Here is an 18620-nt window from a genome sequence, read left to right on the forward strand (position 1 = left end):
AATTAGAATTAGAATTCCGGTATATGATTATACCTATACTCTTTGCTGTATATTATAATTCACACGGAGCCTATGCATATATACCTGCGTGTGTTAAATTCATGCAGAACCCTGACTGAAGTGGTTGGTTGCATCTTCTCCTCAGAGATAAGTATACGATGTAAGTATAGTTTAAGGGTACGAAAATACGAATATGTTATGCATATACATACATGTATGACACACCTACCTCTACCTGTATAACTTTCTGCCGAGTTTACCTCGCGCTATTTTAGTTTCCGCAGTCGCGTAAGTATATGTATGTTTCTGGCTCCTTTCTCCTTCTTCTTCTTCTTCTTCTTCTCCTTCTTCTTCTTCTTGTTCTTCTTCCGCTTCTATCCGCGTACTGCTGCTGCATCAATTTGGTGAGCACCCAAGTGATCAGAGGAAGGATACATGGGAAGGAAGAAATAGAGAAACAGGTGAAATGGTGTCGAATAAAGTATGAATTTCTACCTGGAAACAAATTTTCTTCCATTTCTATTCATGTTCTTCTCTTTACCTTTCCTTCTTCCTTCTTCTTTCCCCGTAGATGAATACAAAATCTTCTTCCAATTTGTGTACGTATGAATTAATATTCACTGCATATGCGCTGGCAATATACAAAATTATTTACGCACAGGTGAAATTTTGTTTTTGCGATATGTAGTTTCTTCGTTGATCCTTCGATTACTGTACGAATACGTAAGATTAAGGATGTACTGGCTATAAATTCTCAACCAAACGTGAGTCTCGATCGAATTTGTTAAACGATGTTTTATTTAAACAATTTATTGACGACTTTTAGGCATTACTAGTGATTGATTTTTTTCCGATTTTTATCCTATCATAAAGTATTTAACATTTTCTACGAGACTCACTTTGGGTTGAGAATGTTATAGCCAGTACATCCTTAAGGATTTCCTGAACATGTGACAAATATACGACTAGGTACACAATACAATACGTGTTATACACAGATCAGGAGAATGAAACCCAGCGATAAAAAATATTCATACATATATTTGTACACAGGTATATCCATATTATGGATATTGTAATATCCTATACGCCTTGAATTGACGATACACAAATCGCAGTCGTGATTACTGATTTGCTTTGTGCATTTCTTTGATTTTGTTATAGTATAAAAAACGTCATCTCTGTATCAGCAAGTAGACGTATAATGCAAATGCAACGTTATAGGTATACGCAGTCTTTACTCTGAACTTTCTGTTTTTTTTTTTTTGTTTTCAACAGAAAAACAAGGGAGATTAATAAAGTATGAAAGGAAAATTATAATTTCTTTCTTTCGAGAGAGATAGAATAATGGAATGAAACGTATGAGAAAATATAAGGGGGAAAAAAATGAATGTTAAAAGATTGAAAATCATTCCATAACACTAAAAGCAACAGCAATAATGATAATGATCATAAAATTACTTGTAAATTGCTGCTGTGACGTTAAAGAACAATTTTGTAAACATGTACAGTTAATGAGTTGGTAAATAAGTAATTAACGCGTTAGACGCGCGATTTGCATAGCATTGATCCAACGGAGTTTCACGCGTGCAATCAACGCGATATCCAATATTACGCACCTTGATATTTTTCAAATAAATAATTTTTCCCGAATTTGTACTCTCGCAAAGCGAAAAAAGTTTCTTAGCCGCATTTATTGTTGTCACTGCTTCGCAGTTTTGAAGATAATAATTATCTTCACCTTCAAATTCCTTTAATTTTTAATTTTTTTTATTTTTTATTCATGCGACCCTTTTTGTCTTTCAACGTATGAAAAATGTGCAGCCTACTTTCTTTTACGTTCACGATGATAGAAAGAAAAATGGCAGATTGCGAACGACGATTCTTCCGATCTTTCCTCTCCTTCGCCTGTAACGTGCTGTTTCCACTTTTTTCTCCACACGCGAATCTCTCTCTCTAAAAGGCGAGCTTCTTCATCAACAGGTACATGTGCTGATCGATCTCGAAACCGTGCAAATTATTCGCATCACCCTGAAGACGCATCAGCAATCCACCGAAGGAAACGTACGCCGATCTGTAAAAAATACAAAAAGAAATTACGTTAAATTAGTTCATAAATATAGTTTAGAGCTTAAGCTAACGAGTTTTAATGTTTATTTATAATTTAACTGCACCACCGCAGCCCTGAGAAGATTTTATATATATATATATAAGGAATTTGCAACGATTGCGTGCAAATGTTTAAACATTTTTTTTTATAGACACTGTTGGATCATTGATCAGATTTTTTTCTCGAGACGGTTGATTATCTGTTTCTGCATCTGCTGCTGGTGCTGCTGCATCAGTTGCATTTCGAAATATGACGTAAATTGGAATAATACATTACAATACATCTGCAGTAATGCGACCGTCACAGCTGCAGTGCCGATAGCGGTCGTGTTTATAAAATAGATCACACAACCAGCTAACCACACTGCCAAGGCGCCGGTCGCTGTTCGTGGATTCTCGACGAGATCGTAACTAAAACATGTAACACCGCTTAGCACAGTGTCTAGGTGTTCATAAATTTATTTATTCAGTTATGCGTTGATTCATAATTACTTATTTTCGTAACCTCATACGCGTATTTATAAATCTTTACGAGGGACAGTTTAAACGGAGATCTTTACGTCGTATTATCAAATTTATGCTAATTAGAAAATTATTTCATTCGGTTGATCACTCAATAGTGAGATGGTAGAAAAGTACCGGTTGCAGCAGGCTGCGTTTAAAGACGAATAAAATGATGAAAATAAATATGAATGTTAAATGAAATTCATCAGATCCCCTCGGATTCTGTTACGCACAGCTTTGTATTATGTTACGTAAACTCTAATCACCGCATTATCTGTCGTTTGGTAGGCGGGTACGAAACACGTTGAATCGTAACGCGTGCTTGTGTATTATCGAATATAACGAACGAGACTAATTCTGATCACACACGTGACGAATCGTCGCTGTTATTTACCTCGATGATTCATTGGATTGGTAATTAGTCCGTCGCATTTCCCGCATCGCGTCGCAGCAATTGCTATAATTAAAAATAAATTACGAAATATCATTTACCAGGCGCGCACAAACGCTCGTCGTCGCGAGCCCGCGATTTTTGATTTGAAATTACTGACGTGCCTATACCGTAATGAATCAGACAGTTGTAAATACAGATCGTTGAATCGATTGTGTTATTTCCTTTGAAGGATTTTTTTTCCCTTTCGTTTCCGACTCTTCGATAATTCCTACTTCGCGGCTTCGTAACGTTCAATTTACATTTAACCCGACATTATTTTTATTTCCATCGATGCTTTACTTGGTTTCTATCGTCATACTTGTTTTCTTATAGTTATAAATCGGAATAGATTTTTATCAGCCCGCAAATACGCGGACATTGTAGAAGACGCGACGACGAATCCAACGACACGCCACAAGATATGGTTTCTGCATAATACAATTCGACTAGGAAGTGGCAATTTGCATTATCGATCGATCGATCGATCGAGTCGCGCGCAGCATCTGTGCTTCAACGGTGCTGCGCAGTGCACAACGCACCGTTCACCAGTGACGGAGAAGCTAAATGAAAGCTAAGCTTTAAACTCCAATATCTCCGTATCAAGGCATCCGAATAACGATTTGTTTGGTATCTTTGCACTTGGCTCGTTTCCGGCTACACAAAGCCGGTCACGGAAAAAAGATTGAATGAAAAAAATAAAAAAATTCAGTATCGAAGAAAGAAATTTTTTAAATAAATGACGTGTCGGATATAGGCGAAGAAATAAACCATTAATTTTAGGGTTTAGAGTTTCGAGTCAAGGTTTTGCACTCCACAAGTAGATTTTGTTTTATCTGAAATTAAATTTTCTTTTAACCAATACGGAAGTTTCGGTCTTTAGTTTTTCAAGCCTTTGTCTTTAAAACTGTGTTTACATCTTCCATACTGTACCGAAGCAAGCATGGCAAATCCGCAGGATGAAAAATGACGCCGATGACGATGTCGATGTCGGTGACGACGATGAAAGATGAAGGAATGCAACGTTGATATTCCGGAAATAGAACCGCTTTAGATAAACCGCGGAATTCCTCGCGAAGGAATGCGATCCACATCCTTGACGATAAAACGCACAGTCCGCATAACACGGAGCAGCGATAATTTCCGTAAAAAAAAAAACAAAATAAAATAAATAACCTTAATACAGTTTTCTCGATAAAGTAGACTGGAAACGACGTCTATGAAATCAGGATCGAACGCGAACTGCTGCAGCAGCATGAATTTGCGGTCGCAAAATATTCTGCACCGTCTGCAGATGGAACGAAAAGGGGGGCAATAAGGAGAGGAGAGAAAAGAGGGAGGGTAAGGTGTTGCCCGCAACTGCAGCAGAAATTGCGCGCGCTAATCTGACGACGATTTAATGCAGATACTATTTGAACTGTCTTATGCATGTGCGCGCGTAATCGTATAGATCTGTAGAAACAACCGCATGCGTTGCAACATTAAATCATCAGCATAATATATCATGTTTTATTATTATCACCACAATAATCATTATTATTATAATTATTAATAATATTAAAATTATTATCATTATCATTATTTTCACACGTACAATCTATTATTCATACGTTACAGATATGGACATGAGAACGGTGTGGTTCAGGTATAATATGTATGCATAGAAAACGCGTGGTATTGCGTAATATGCGTGAACACGAGGCTTATTTTATTTATACCTAATGCTGTTTCTGACATTGCTGCTGCTGCTGCTGCTGCTGCTGCTACTGCAGGTGATGAGTGATTTTTTTTTTTTTACTCACAACAAAAACCCAACTAATTTTCACGTGTTCAATTTTCGTGAAATTGAAATCTAGCTGGGGGGGGGGGGGGGGGGGGTCAAATTTTCAACGTTAAAAAAAAAAAAAAAAAAAAAAACATAATTACAATTGCTATAGCGTGTAATTATTTATTCGTTTCTTATATATATTTTTTTTCGATTTTTCTCTCTTATAGAATTCATCGGGAATTTTTAAGATCTTTGTCATTATTCCGTGACAACTAAATCAAACAAACGTGGTATAGTTCACCAGTATATTGTACAATTGTATAAGTATGTATAAATTTTTATTACGAAAAACTGAAAATGAAATATATTTACATGATAAGTTTATTACAGGATGTAATGCGTGTTGGTTCTCAATTTTTTTTTTTTTTTTTCTTATTCGTTGAATTTTGTAATCGTTTATATATTACAACTTTAATTATTTTTTGTTTTTTTTCCGTCGGAGATGCGGTCAGAATCTAAGGTATGGAAAGACCCCGACGACGACGACGATGACCATGAAGATGCCGATGACGATGACGATGATGACGATAAGAGGGAAATAAATAATTGAATAGATAAACACCTTTAAAAACGCCCGACGCTCTCTCAACAGCTGAAAGATTTTTTCAAACTCGAAAAATGTGTATCAAAAACGATAATATGCGTCTCTGTAGAATTGGATAGTAATTTTTTGTCAATCCTATTAAAAATAACGATCATAATAATTTCTAATCTTGTTTCATCATTGTTATTACTACTATTATTACTTTCGCCACTTTTACGAGTATACATGTCACATACATGTATTTACGTATAAAAAAAAATGCGTACAACTTGCTATTAAATCCGAGTTTCAATCACGTCCTCATCTTTTCACCACAACAAACAAATAAGTAAATAATTTCATAAATAACATCCATTACCCATACATCCATACCAAATTCGAAGACACCGATTCATTCCTTGAACCGCACGTATTCATTCAACGCAATTTCATCCTTGATCTCTGCATAAATATATTACGTACGCATAGTTTTTGGAAGAGAAAAAAAAATGAGCAATCACGGATTTCGCGACGTCGATGGCGGTAGAACTGGTGGTGGTGGTGGTGGTGGTGGTTGCGGTGGTGGCGACAGGCGAGGTGTCGTACCAGATAGTGCATTTACAGTAATCAGGGCCCGTGTAAACGCGCATCTGGCACGAGCCCCGACCGCCATATTACATTAAAAATATAATTTATATTCATTCGTCAGTTATATACGTGTACTTTATACCTCTGAGAATTTGCCAAACCTCAAAGCGTGCGATACTTAATTATTTCCTTTCCGCTCTTTGGATGAAAGTAGAAATTTTTATCACCCCTTTTCATCAATCTTTTCTCTCGTCTTGCCTATTCTCACAATTTATAATTGCTGGCATTTACTTCGTGTATTTTTTTTTCGACGAGATCGGTTCTGTTTAATTTTAGTACGTTTTTTTTCCCTAACGAGTTTCTGACATATTTTTCGTAACCGCGTGCAAGTTTTACATAATTCAATGAAGTGTAAAAATTGTAAATCACAAATGTTGTTCAGCCGTTTTTCCATTCACGCGTGAATAATAATTTTCAAAAATGAATATACAAAAGGTACAGAATCAATTCCGTCTTTCTTTTACTTTCGTTTTTTGAAACCTTAAAGTTTGCTTTTCCAACAAATTTTTCCCTCAATTTACACTGAAGATTATTTCGTTCAATCAAGCGGTACTCATTGTGATTCTTTACCTATTACACAACCGTAAATTCACAATTCTGCACACAATTTTCGAACAACATTGTACTCATTTTTGTGTTAAATTATTTTTAGTTTTTCAATAAAACTTCACACCAATCTCGTCGATTCAATTTTGATTTTTTTTTGCTTCTTTCGAAAGACAACGAATCAATAAGAAAAGAGGAAAAGAGAAAGGAGAGAATGAGAGAAAAAAAATGCATCGTAGAGAGAGTGTACTAATAATAATAATAATAATAATAACGCTAACGATGCACTGATTTTATGCTCACGCTCGATGTTTGCACTCGCGATTATTTCGCGGTAATTGCCAAGCGAACGAAGCTAGTTAAAGGCGGTAGCGAGGCGGCTCTAGAACAAGACTTGCCGAAGTAAATTTTGTACGTTTGCTTATTCGTGATAGAACCCACGCATAAGTACCTGCATCAGCATCAGCAACACAAGCGGCACAGTGTTATGCGATGAGACTGTGCGAGGCAATGCCAATAATAGTATCGCTAGGTAGACTGACTCTATGAGAAGTAGAAGAAACGAAGCAGAAAAGGAAGGAGAGAGAGAGAGAGAGAGGGAGAGAGAGGAAATACTGTCTCATTTTTAACACGCGAATGTTGTTTGTTTCCAATGTGTTATACACCCCGCGTGTAGTTTAATTAGTTTCAATTACTGTTACGACGACAATTATAATTGGAATGATTTTACTTCTTTCTTGCACAATTCTTTCTCAAATAATGTACGCGATTGTTTGATTTTTTATTTTTGTGTTATTTCGGTAAAACAATCTCTAAACGACTGCGACGAAAGAGAAAAAATCCACGACAAACAAAAAAAAAAGAAAAAGTAGAAGTATAATTACGAATAGGGATAAAAATTGCATCGAATGTTCGACTTCGTGGTAGAAGAAAATAAAGAGGGAAAAAAAACACGTGACGTCGAATATATAACGTGTCTGTTGTATAACAGGAAAATGAAACATAGAGAAAAAAACTAAAAGGACAGACGTTCTTTTTTTCAATTTTTTTTCTACTTTGTCCGTCTTCTTCTCTGGCGTTTTTCTTTGTTTTTTCCCGCGGTATTTTTCCGCGCTTTAAATATATGTGGCTTTGCATGTAGGCGTGTGCAACATCTATATGTATAAAAGTCGGCGCCGAAACGTTTCGCCTTTTTCAAAACCATCGCAACACGACGACGAAAATTAACGACGGTTTGTGAAGCGTGAGGAAAAGCTAATTTGAAGGGGGGGGGGGGGGAAGATTGAGAGGGAGAAAACAAAAAAACAAAACATATTGTACACGGAAGGATAAACCGCGGTATTTGCAGATAATATGAAGACGCAAAATGACTCAAAAAAATTACCACCGCACATAAAAGATCGCTCTTTTTCTCGTTATCCCTTTTTTTTCCTCTCGTCCCATTTTCGTAGCTAAACGAACGAATCTTTATAACGATTCGTGTTGAATTTTGTCTATGAAAAACCGTTGGCTTATTCCTTCTTTTATTTTTCTTTCTCTCGGTCGAAAGAAACCTTACATCATTTTCTCATGTTCGTTCGAAAGCCTTCGACTCCGTATCGTAGCAGTAACTCGTGATAACGTAACAGTTTGAAAATGACGTTTGCTACTCATGTGCAATCAACGAGCACAATTGTGCATTGTTAAAAATTATCAACAATTAACAACAACCGCACCGAGGTTCGCGATGAATACCGCGACGCGCACTTTGACGATAATTGATGTAACGTCTCTCTCTCTGTCTCACATTTTTTTTCAAGGTGAGTACTTTTCCAAAAAGCGAGAAAAACAAAAAAAAGAAACACCAAATGAAAAATAGATATCAGAAAATCAGAAGAGAAACAGAATTTTCATATGGTGAGTTTTAGAGCCTACATCATTCTCGAATTATGGATAATCTGTTATTGAGTAAAAATGTGGTAAGCATTGAGAGAATTTAAACACCAAATATTGAACAAATTTATCACACTTTTCCCTGGATAAGGTTCGTGTAACGAATTTTGAAAATTTTCAACTGAAAAAAAATCTAAAGGTAATTTTTCGAACCTGATTCAACGATTTATCCGCGATATTCGACGAGGGATTTCATGATTTCAGACTCCAACATAACCTCGATTACGTACAGAACGAGAGTTTTTTTTCGGACCCGCGAATCGAGGAAATGTATATGATAAAATACCGTAGATAAGATACAGCCGTATATAATCTCTAGCTGTATTTTTTTCTTTCCATTGTTCGTTGCGTTTAATACGCGATTATCCAAATGCCTAAATACACTGACAAAACGCGCGTTGACGAAGAAATAAGAAAAAAAAAAGACGAAGACAGACACACGACGGTACACCGGCGACGTCCGAGTTAACGTTAAGCCGTAAAATTATTAAAATTAAACAGAAAAGAAGAAGGAGAGGAAAAAGAAAATAAGAATCAACCAATCAGTCAATCCGTCAAGTTATCATAATCAATCCGTGCGTCACGGTTGCAAAACTTTCCAAGACTACGAAAAAAGGCCAGAAACGATGTTTTTTCTCTTTCCGTAGTTTCGTCTGTTCAGCGACTGTTTTAACTCCAATCATCCACCTCTGTCAATCTCTATCATCACAAATTTCGTCCCTTCTCTTTTCGACGATTCAAAAAGGTTCTCCTCTTTACAACGGAACGAAAGAAGTACGAAGCGATACCGAATAAGCGAGAGGAAAATATCTAATAAGGAATATGCACGAGTCGAGGATAATCTGAGGTGCCGAATACTCGACTCGACCGATTGACTGAACGGTGACTCTCCGTGTGAGTGAGGGAGCACTGATGTACCGTGGTGTACCAAGTCGAGTGACAATGGTGAACGTGACGATTGCACGATACTATACTACGCGATACTACACGATACGATACGATACGATACGATACGATACGGTACGGTACGGTACGTACCGACTGACCAACTGATCACAACTGGCTGTCCGAGAGTAGGAGGCAGCAAAGCAAGCCAGCTGGCCAGCCAGCCAGGGAACGAGCTGGCAGCCAGGACGGTCTCTTATTCGCTGGGTTCACCTTCTCGAGCTGCTGCATCAAGCGACGCGAGTCAACGTAACGTAACGCAACGCAACGCAACGGCAACGGCAACGGCAAAGCAACGCAACCGAACGCAACGCGGAGGAATAATGAGACCAAGAATAAGAGGCACGGAGCTTGGTCTGTCCTAGAGCGAGTGGGTTAGCTGGATGGACTGACAATCAGCCTAGGCTAGGCAACGTCCACCGCAGGCTAACGCGTGATGCGCTAGAACGAAAATAAACTTGAAACTATACCGTGTTCTATGCCGGTCAAAGGTCGCACCTACCTACCTACCTACCTACCTACCTACCGCCTGACTCGAATGCCATGTAATGGAGTCCGCATGTGTGCTACGTGGGCATGACCAATTCCAACCCGTGCGTGTTTGTGCGCGTTTCAAACCTTGTTTGCCAACGGTAACGCGGGTATTGTATAATCGATTGTCTTTGAGCCCGTGGTTTTTTCGACCATACAGCATCGCTGATCGAATTTAAGAGGAATATAACACTCGTGAAGATGTATTGTGGGAGAGATTGTATAACGATGGGAACATCTGTTGTATTTTTGGGTTTACAAAATTGATAAACAACAGTTTTTATTCAGGAATCGTATCGATGCTGAAGAAGTGGCTGAAACAGTCCGTAACAGTCCATTCGACACCCGAAAGACGGACGATTGGACGGTAAAAAGCGTCAGCTTTGTATTTGCCTGTTACTTCTGATTTGATTTTCTCTTCTAGCTACAACTCCCAATGCATATACAGATCCGAAGCGAGCTTGTGGAATTCAACTTGAACTTCATAGCTAGTCCGAAGTTAGAACTGAAAGTATCCCATCCTTCCCGATTTAATCACTTAGAAAATTCAATTCAATACAGTCTATGTTTCCCCATTTAAAAATACACCCAACTCTGTTATTGCCTTCATTTGTGTCTATTCACTGGACTATGGTTTCGTCATCGAAGAAGCGGAACTCTACGATAGGTAGTTATGTATGGTACATACGTGTGGTATCGAACGCACACCTCGACACCCCTACTTATCTACCTACATGCCTACCGTATCGTACAAACACGTAACGCGGCGTGTTTCACGATCATCACTTCCGCGTGTGATACCTACATACACGGATAACCGTGCAGGTGAGTGTAGGCTCGTAACACAATCGAGTACGTACCATCGCACACGACGGAACAAACGTACGTGAAGCGGCAAGTTTTATGAAATGGTCCCGCTATCGCGATTGTGGCCGCGGACACGTTCAAGGACACTGAATTGTTGTCGAAGCGGGAAAGAGAGATTTCTACGTAGGTACGGGAAAGAGAACGAGATAAAAAAACACGGAAATAGAGAGAGAGAGAGAGAGAGAGAGAGAGAGAGAAGGAGATCGTAATGAGAGAAAACAGAAACGTGCTCCTATAGTATACAACTAACGAAGAAAAGAGATCGACGAAAGAAGTAAACGAAGAGTTTAGGCAGAACAGGATTTGACTTTGATGCTACGTTCTAACTACCACTATCCCTATGTTCCTGAATTCCATAATGGACTGAAGAATCCTGTGTTGCAATACTCACAGTGTTACGGGTAGTTCTTAACATCGGACTCCAGACAGAGACACAAAGACTGCACACATGGAAGAAAAACACCGCGACACGATCGCTGGTGTTTGCCAAATTGCTTCGTTTGATGTACCATAACTGGGACAGTCACCAGACGTCATAGTGGAAGGATGTCGAATGGTCATCAGGGTTCGGACGAAGCCCCGAGTTCATACGGAAGGGAAAGACGAACGAACACTTGAAGGTTTCTTCGAGGACGCGAAGACGACCGGACCAAGGAACGAGGTCTTCCGGGTTAGGTCAGGTTATGGTTGGGAGCAGTGAGTAATTGAATGGACATTGAGGCACTGGGGACACCGCAAACAACGAGCCGAGCGATAAAGAGGCGCCGATTGCGGTCTGGCGTGACGAGCAAGGGAACACCGAGCCGAAGCGTGTCTTGAACAACACCTGAACACAGCAGAGAATCGCGGTAACCCGAACTTACTACCGAGGTGAACCGGCTGCGACATCATCGAGCATTTGTAGTACAGTAGGCAGATAGGATGGATGGTGTGTTTTCGCGTTAGAACGTTACACGCGAGTGTGTGCCAATTGTGTACAGTGCTTCTCTCCTCATCGTTAGCCCTTCTCCTCTCCTACTTCGTCGACCAACTCCTCCTACCGTACCACTTCAACATGGATTTGGTGTACATAAGACAGATTCACGGCCTGCCTGCCGATGTCTGGATACCTTAGATTTATAGCAGTAGTACCTGCGACTACACCGCGCATTTTTACCACCATCGTTTCCACCACCTTTGCCACCTCTTAGTTCCATTTCTTACCACCATCGTCGTCGTGTTTCTCCTGCAAATGTTTTGCTCGTAGCGTATACACTGTTATGACGATAAAACGTTATCCGTTTTAATCCAACGCACTTTAATTACGTTCATCCATACTTCTCAGGCTTGCATTCGACACACCGTTCGATGTTAATTGACAGAGTGTATCCTCACTCTTTACCGATCTCTGTTAAACACCCAGTCAAAGTTTTCAAAGAGTACACACTTGACTACACATCTGGCAATTAACGTGCACCAGACTGGCTCCAACTCGAACGCTGTTGCGTTCAATACCGTGACATTCAATTCCTAGCAGCACACCGATTGTAAATCCTCGTCAATTTCCATTCATTCTCTTATTACATAATCCTGACGTTCATTTGACGTTACAAGTTAAAGATACACTCTTGAAGAAAATTAGGATTTTCATCACTCGGACCGAGGTAATCACTGATTTTCTCTTCAATTATAAGCGTTCAAGCGAAGGGTCAAAGTACACAACCCTAATGTTCGGACCATGAGTACAGAGTCTCATCGATCTCATGAAAATTTCACACGACTCGACACCCTGAAACTTACTACGTAAAATATTTCAAGTTTATCGATGTAAATGGTTTGAAAAAAATTCACTCGGGACAAGTAAAGTGCGCGACGTTGGACACTTGCCATCGAGACTGCGCATACCTGTGTTTAATACCGAGCATACACTGCCTAAAAGTAATAATAATAACAACAATGACAAAGAAGTGGTAAAAGTAAAAGTGGAATTGTAGCAGAGGGCGGCAGCAGAGCCGACCAGTCGCCAAGAGACAACGTTGCTCCGAGGAACGGCATCATGGCCGCCACTGTCAAAGGCCGTTTCAACGCGGGTTGCCTGTTCTCCTCTCTGCCCGCCTCTCCGCCGGTTACGTAACCTGTGACATTACCGTACACGCACCCATACAACCGCACCTTCTACGATCTCGGCTCGAAGCGCGTTATAGGCAAGGTTGTTTTTTTACCTGTTACTATACACCGTGCATGGATGGGTGCGTATTTTTCCTCCTTTACAACTCCACCTCTCGATTCTACGATGTGATTTGTGAATCTTTTAATACCGCTCCTCTGATCAACGTTATATACCTCCATGAATTTGTATTGGAATTTCCTTACCGAGTTTATCAAACCGATTGAATTCGTATATTTCTGGGTAACCAGAGTGAATTACAGCTGACTTTTATTGAAAATACATTCCGTGTTTTCTAATCGATGCAGAACAAAAAGTTCTTTGTCAAACTCTTTTAATTTATCGATCATCGTCAGCATCCGGCGATGGTTTAAGATCGCGTAAACTTTTCGAAACAAGTTCAGGATTTTTCAAGTTTGGAAATTCATTCTATTTCAATTTCTGGGGTATTTATTTAGACTTTCACTTCAAAGTCTCTACTCGATATAAATTACAAACAGAAGAATCCTGATGCGCAGAATATTTAAAAAAAAAAAAAAAAAAAGGCCCATACTATTTTCTATTTGGATTTGAAATCTCTCACAAATGTAGATACATTTCACGGTTGATGCCGAGTAATTTTCGTCTAATCGAGATACGAGCAAGATATTATCTACCTACTCGTTACTCCAATCGCGTCTCGAAGTGTGCAATACATACAAATTGCTGGCAATATGCTTCTATATACGAGATACACACGTCTCGTTATCGAAGTAATTAGAAAAAACGGTACTTTCATAACTGGCGCAAGAAAAAAAAAACAAAAAAAATATATATATACCGTGCGTATATCGAAACGAGTGAAACGCGCAATTTGTAATCAACAAGAGATCCCCATCTTTTCCCAACTTTGTTGCACTGAAAAATAATCCCGATAAAATCCAAACAGAAGCGGTATTATGGGTAAAATATTTCTTCGTCATTTCTTTTGCGCATCGATTTTAAACATTATTTTTTCTTTTATAAATAAAAATATTTCCATGCTTCTTATTTTCACTCATCTTATCAATGTTGTTATTATCAAAATTACGATTACGTAAAAATTACACACGAATGAGACAAATATACGCATATGCATACCCTTACATGTATCGTGAACGAGAAATGCGGATCTAAATAAATGACGTACGGAAAACCGTGTGATAGAATAATTATTATCATTATTAACACGCAACATGCACTAAGCGTGTAAGAAAAACAGTGGGGGATTATTACTCACTCGGATATTTGTCCACGCAGCAATGACGTATTTAAATCGATACGTGTCTCTGCATATCTGTATATACATATATCTATTGATGTATAGGCTATGCTATGAATAGCATGTATAGTTACGTATAAATGTAACGCTACTGCAAACTTGTCAAGAAACTGCAGCAGCAGCAGCAGCAGCAGCAGCGCAGCAGCCAGCCAAGCTGCAAACGAGCCAGCCAGCAACTGCACTGACCTTCGTATTATACCTGCCTACATATTACGCATCGCACGATAACGCAGCAGCAGCAGCAGCAGCAGCAACGTATTGCATAAACACGCAATTTGTAATTTGCAATTTCGGCTTTGGCGGCGAATTGTACGTAAGGCGGTAGCTTACTGTTTCCGTTCGACGTTTTTTAAACCTTGAACCCTTGGCGAACTTTATTATTTTTTTATCAATTTCCTTAGTTTTTCGTCGAAATTTTATTGTGTTTTTCATTTTTCAATTTAAAACTGATCACGTTTGGATGAAAAGACAGAAAAAGATGACAAAACCAAACGTCCTCGTAAGGTTTGTAACGAAAATTTGATTGAAAAACTTGTACATACATATATCGGTGTGGTTCTTGTTTTGGTCACGTTGAAATTTTTTCACGCTCGTCCCCAAAAAAGTATCAACATATTTGTCCGATAATTCTAACACACCCCGGAAAGCAGTCGAATTTTTAGATGAGAAAGTGTATGCGTTTGAAATTTTTTGTTAACAAAACTATCAATTACTCGAAAACTACAGATTACACAAAAAATATATCTCTTGTAAAATTTTCGTAAATCTGATGCATCTCACATTATTAGCGAAAAAATGAGGACGGTTTTTGTTTTTTTTTTGCTAATAACGTGATAAAAATTAGACTTATTAAATTAAAGTCTTAGCAAACTACACTAAATTACACTAAATACATTTAATATTTATCAAGTTATTAGCAAAAAAATTAAATAAAAACTGTCTTCATTTTTACACTAATAACCTGATAAATTTAAAATTTGGTGGACCATAGTAACTTAAATTGTTATTAATTTATAAGAGTGAAGTAAAAAAAAAAAAAAAATGTCTCTTGGTCAGGCTGAAAATAACATTTGGTTCGCGAATGAGATTCCCCATATTGTTGTTTCGATTATTATTATTATTATTATTATTATTATTATTATTATTATTATTATTATTATTATTTCGTATGTATTTGAATTTATCTCTGTTAACAACACCGTTGAATAAAAATTTGGCCGCGCATATAAAAAATTCCCTGGTCATTTGATATACAAATATTAAATTGATAAATTTAGCAATCATCAAGTGTAATATTGTTGTGCGGTAATTTTTGGTAAATTAATCATCGTCATTCGTTCATTCGTTCGTTACTATTATTATTGTTATTATTATCATTATTATTTTCTATCTCAGGTTCTTTTCAAGTTCGATGAAAAATCTCAGCACGCACACACGTCGCGTTTGTATTTTAAAAACGTCGATCAAGGATCGAGTGTAAGGACGAAAGGAATGAAAATCCTGCCACCTCGTCCAGCCTCGTCGTTGGAGAGACTGTGTCTCCGTGCAGGATCTCCTGCGTCACTTGCCCTGTTTCAGCCCCGCCATCGAAGCTGTTGCAACCCCCGACAACGAACGAGGAGGAGGAGGAGGAGGAGAGATAGAGAGAGAGTGAGAGAAAGAGAGAGAGGGGGGGGGGAAAGGGATGGGGTATTATTGGTTGAGGGGGTAGTGATGTGGGAGGAGAAGGGTTGATGATGACGTCAAACGTCGCCGCGCGTCACCCGGAAATCAGGGTGTGAGGCAGGAAACCCAGGTTACGTGCATGCATGCATACATGTATATGTATATACATATATGTATATGTATATACTGCAAGTAAAGGAAAAATTCTAGTTTCACATGTGACGAATAAAATAAAATGTTCGATTAGCGATTTTTGATTCGTTGGAATAATCCAATTATATGTATATTATATGTATATATATATATATATATTTAAACACGTCATGGAAACTTTACATAATTTGATTATCCAACGAATGAAAAATCGCTGATCGAACATTATACTGTCCGTATTATATGTGGAATTGGAATGTTTCCCTCACTAGCAGTTCCACTTATTAGTTTGCTTGGTGGGTTTAAACCGTGATACATACGAAAACAACTTGGACAATTTTCTAACTCGACAAACGTTTTCTGACAAAATTTTCATCACGACGGAATCGAATAATCGTAAGTTATCCTCGCGTTCGGTAATATATTTTACAATTGTACCAATGACGGGGTTTTATTTTTTTTTGCTTCGCGATTATGTACCGATAAAAATTATCCTACCGACCTCGAGTGTTTCATACATATATGTTCTCTTTTCCTTTCTTCTTTTTCGCCCAATATAACGTATTCGCTGGTAAGAATCGATTGCGGTTATAAATAAAAAAAAAAAAAAAACTCCAAAGTTGTCGGGAAATCTTGATTTCGATAAAACGATCTCGTACGCATGATTTTTTTGCTTCGATAAACCAGAAAAACAAAAACTATGGTTGGAAAGAAAGAAAAAAAAAAAAAATCACAGTCGACGAAGAAAAAAGGCACGTTCACAAGGACTGTGTTCAATTTTTATTTTATTCTTTTCTACGTATCCACAAATTAACGCAAACGTTTGAATTTGATTTACAGCTGAAAAATCCGTACGAAATAACAACAGATGCAATAAAATTGCGAAATGCAATGCCCGAGAGCGCAGGTTTCATACGCAGCCTCCTGTATTCCTGTATCCAGTAGCCAGGCAACCAGGCAGCAGCAGCAACATGTAGGAGTATTGCAAAGGGAAGAGGGATGGGATTGGGGGAGGGATGAGGATGAGGAGGAGGAGGAGGAGGAGGAGGAGGAGGAGGGGGAGTTGGGGGAGAGAGTATGGATCGACCCAATTTCAGGTTTAGGCATATGACCAGGCAGTCGACGGGCTGCAGGTTTCCCTGACTCCCTGACCTTTCCCTCCGGGAGGAATTGCGCCCGGCGCGGATATAAGTAGGAAGGATGGGTGGGGGGGAGAAGGAGGGTGAATGGGGGGGAAGGGCGGGCGGGAGGAAGGGAGCGTGACTAGGTTAGGGTTAGGATTAGGTTATAGGGCTAGGTCTGTCTGCCAGGGCAGGTGCAGCAAGGATGATGTGCGGGTCGACCGGTCGCTAAGGAGAGGAGAGGAGAGGAGAGGGTGAAGCTACGAAACTGGGTCAACCCTGGGAAAAGCTTTGGCTCCCACTTGTCAGGCCGGTTTTAAATCATGTACACATCGTGTACGCGTATTATACACATATATACATAAATACATGTACACATACACATATATACAATACCTACGTATACATGCCTGCAATGCAATTCTTAAATACGTGTACGTGTTTATGTACAAGCTAATTGTGTCGTGTATAAGTCTAGCTGCAAGTTGTACAGGAGGCAAAATTACGTAGAATCTTTTTGATATTGGAACATTGCGAAAGGATAATTTGAAAATCAAACCTAAAGAGCGAATTTTCCGACCCCTGATGAACGAATCGTTCTTATTCATTACTTTCTATTTATTTGTTTATTTTTCAAATCAAAAAGGGAACCTTAAATTTCGACGTATAGTTGTTGGAGGAAAAGTTGTGAATATGCGATTTTAATTTTTTTTGTTTCCATTGTATCTATCAATTTCTCATCAATTGTAATTTTCGTCGAAACGATTAAAAAGATTATAATAATAATTCCGAAAATAGGAAAATAACATACGGGCAAGTACGAAAAATTAAATTTCGTACAAGATTTTTCAGCGAGTATACGAGAAAAAGGATAAATTCTTTTCTTTTTCTTGGCACGTATTCTCAGGTTTGTACTTTCTCGGTTGCTTTTTTTTTTTTTGGCTCGCCCGTTAACGTTATAAAATAAAATTGTCAAAATGCAAAATTTTCGCGACAACTCCAGATTACAAATAATAATAATAATAATAATGACATGCTAGATAAAAAAAAAAACCCTCCTCTCTAATATTCTTGGCTCATACTATCTCAGCTGTTCGGCTCACAGCTTCTTAGCTCGCCTAGTCCGTTCCTTTCCGTTCTCATTTATTCCGTTGCCCTGTGTCTAAATTTAACAACACCCCGCGTACGATCGGAGAGTCGCAGGCGACCTACTGCCTGACACGATGATCGCAGACACGCAGCGTCATCATCGCCGTTTGCCAAATTTTCCCACCTCTACACATCCCTCAAATAATTTTCCTACATTTTCTCCGAATTTGTAATTCCATTTTTTTTTTTTTTTTTTTCATTCATTTCCCTCATCCGATCTGTA

General features: G+C 38.6%; 1 protein-coding gene and 3 long non-coding RNA genes across 6 annotated transcripts in view; 3 read left to right on the forward strand and 1 right to left on the reverse strand.

Annotated features, from left to right (window-relative positions):
• Window positions 1-585: 585 nt before the first annotated feature.
• Window positions 586-1300, forward strand: LOC124186013. Its single transcript, XR_006871529.1, has 2 exons — window positions 586-764; window positions 970-1300. It is a non-coding gene; the product is annotated as an uncharacterized LOC124186013 (long non-coding RNA).
• LOC124186011 (DNA-directed RNA polymerases I, II, and III subunit RPABC3) overlaps window positions 1022-18620 on the reverse strand; it is a 46140-nt gene continuing 28541 nt past the window's right edge. For all 3 annotated transcript variants that reach the window (XM_046577327.1, XM_046577328.1, XM_046577326.1), the window contains exon 4: window positions 1022-2074. In XM_046577327.1, coding sequence (XP_046433283.1) covers window positions 1957-2074 — 118 coding nt within the window. In that variant the 3' untranslated portion in view covers window positions 1022-1956. The remainder of the gene's footprint in view (window positions 2075-18620) is intronic.
• Window positions 5023-5473, forward strand: LOC124186019. The gene is made up of 2 exons (XR_006871535.1): window positions 5023-5135; window positions 5314-5473. It is a non-coding gene; the product is annotated as an uncharacterized LOC124186019 (long non-coding RNA).
• Window positions 11080-17132, forward strand: LOC124186016. The gene is made up of 3 exons (XR_006871532.1): window positions 11080-14813; window positions 15705-15959; window positions 16968-17132. It is a non-coding gene; the product is annotated as an uncharacterized LOC124186016 (long non-coding RNA).

This window comes from Neodiprion fabricii, chromosome 7 (genome assembly GCF_021155785.1).
Source record: "Neodiprion fabricii isolate iyNeoFabr1 chromosome 7, iyNeoFabr1.1, whole genome shotgun sequence".
NCBI classification, from domain to species: domain Eukaryota; kingdom Metazoa; phylum Arthropoda; class Insecta; order Hymenoptera; family Diprionidae; genus Neodiprion; species Neodiprion fabricii.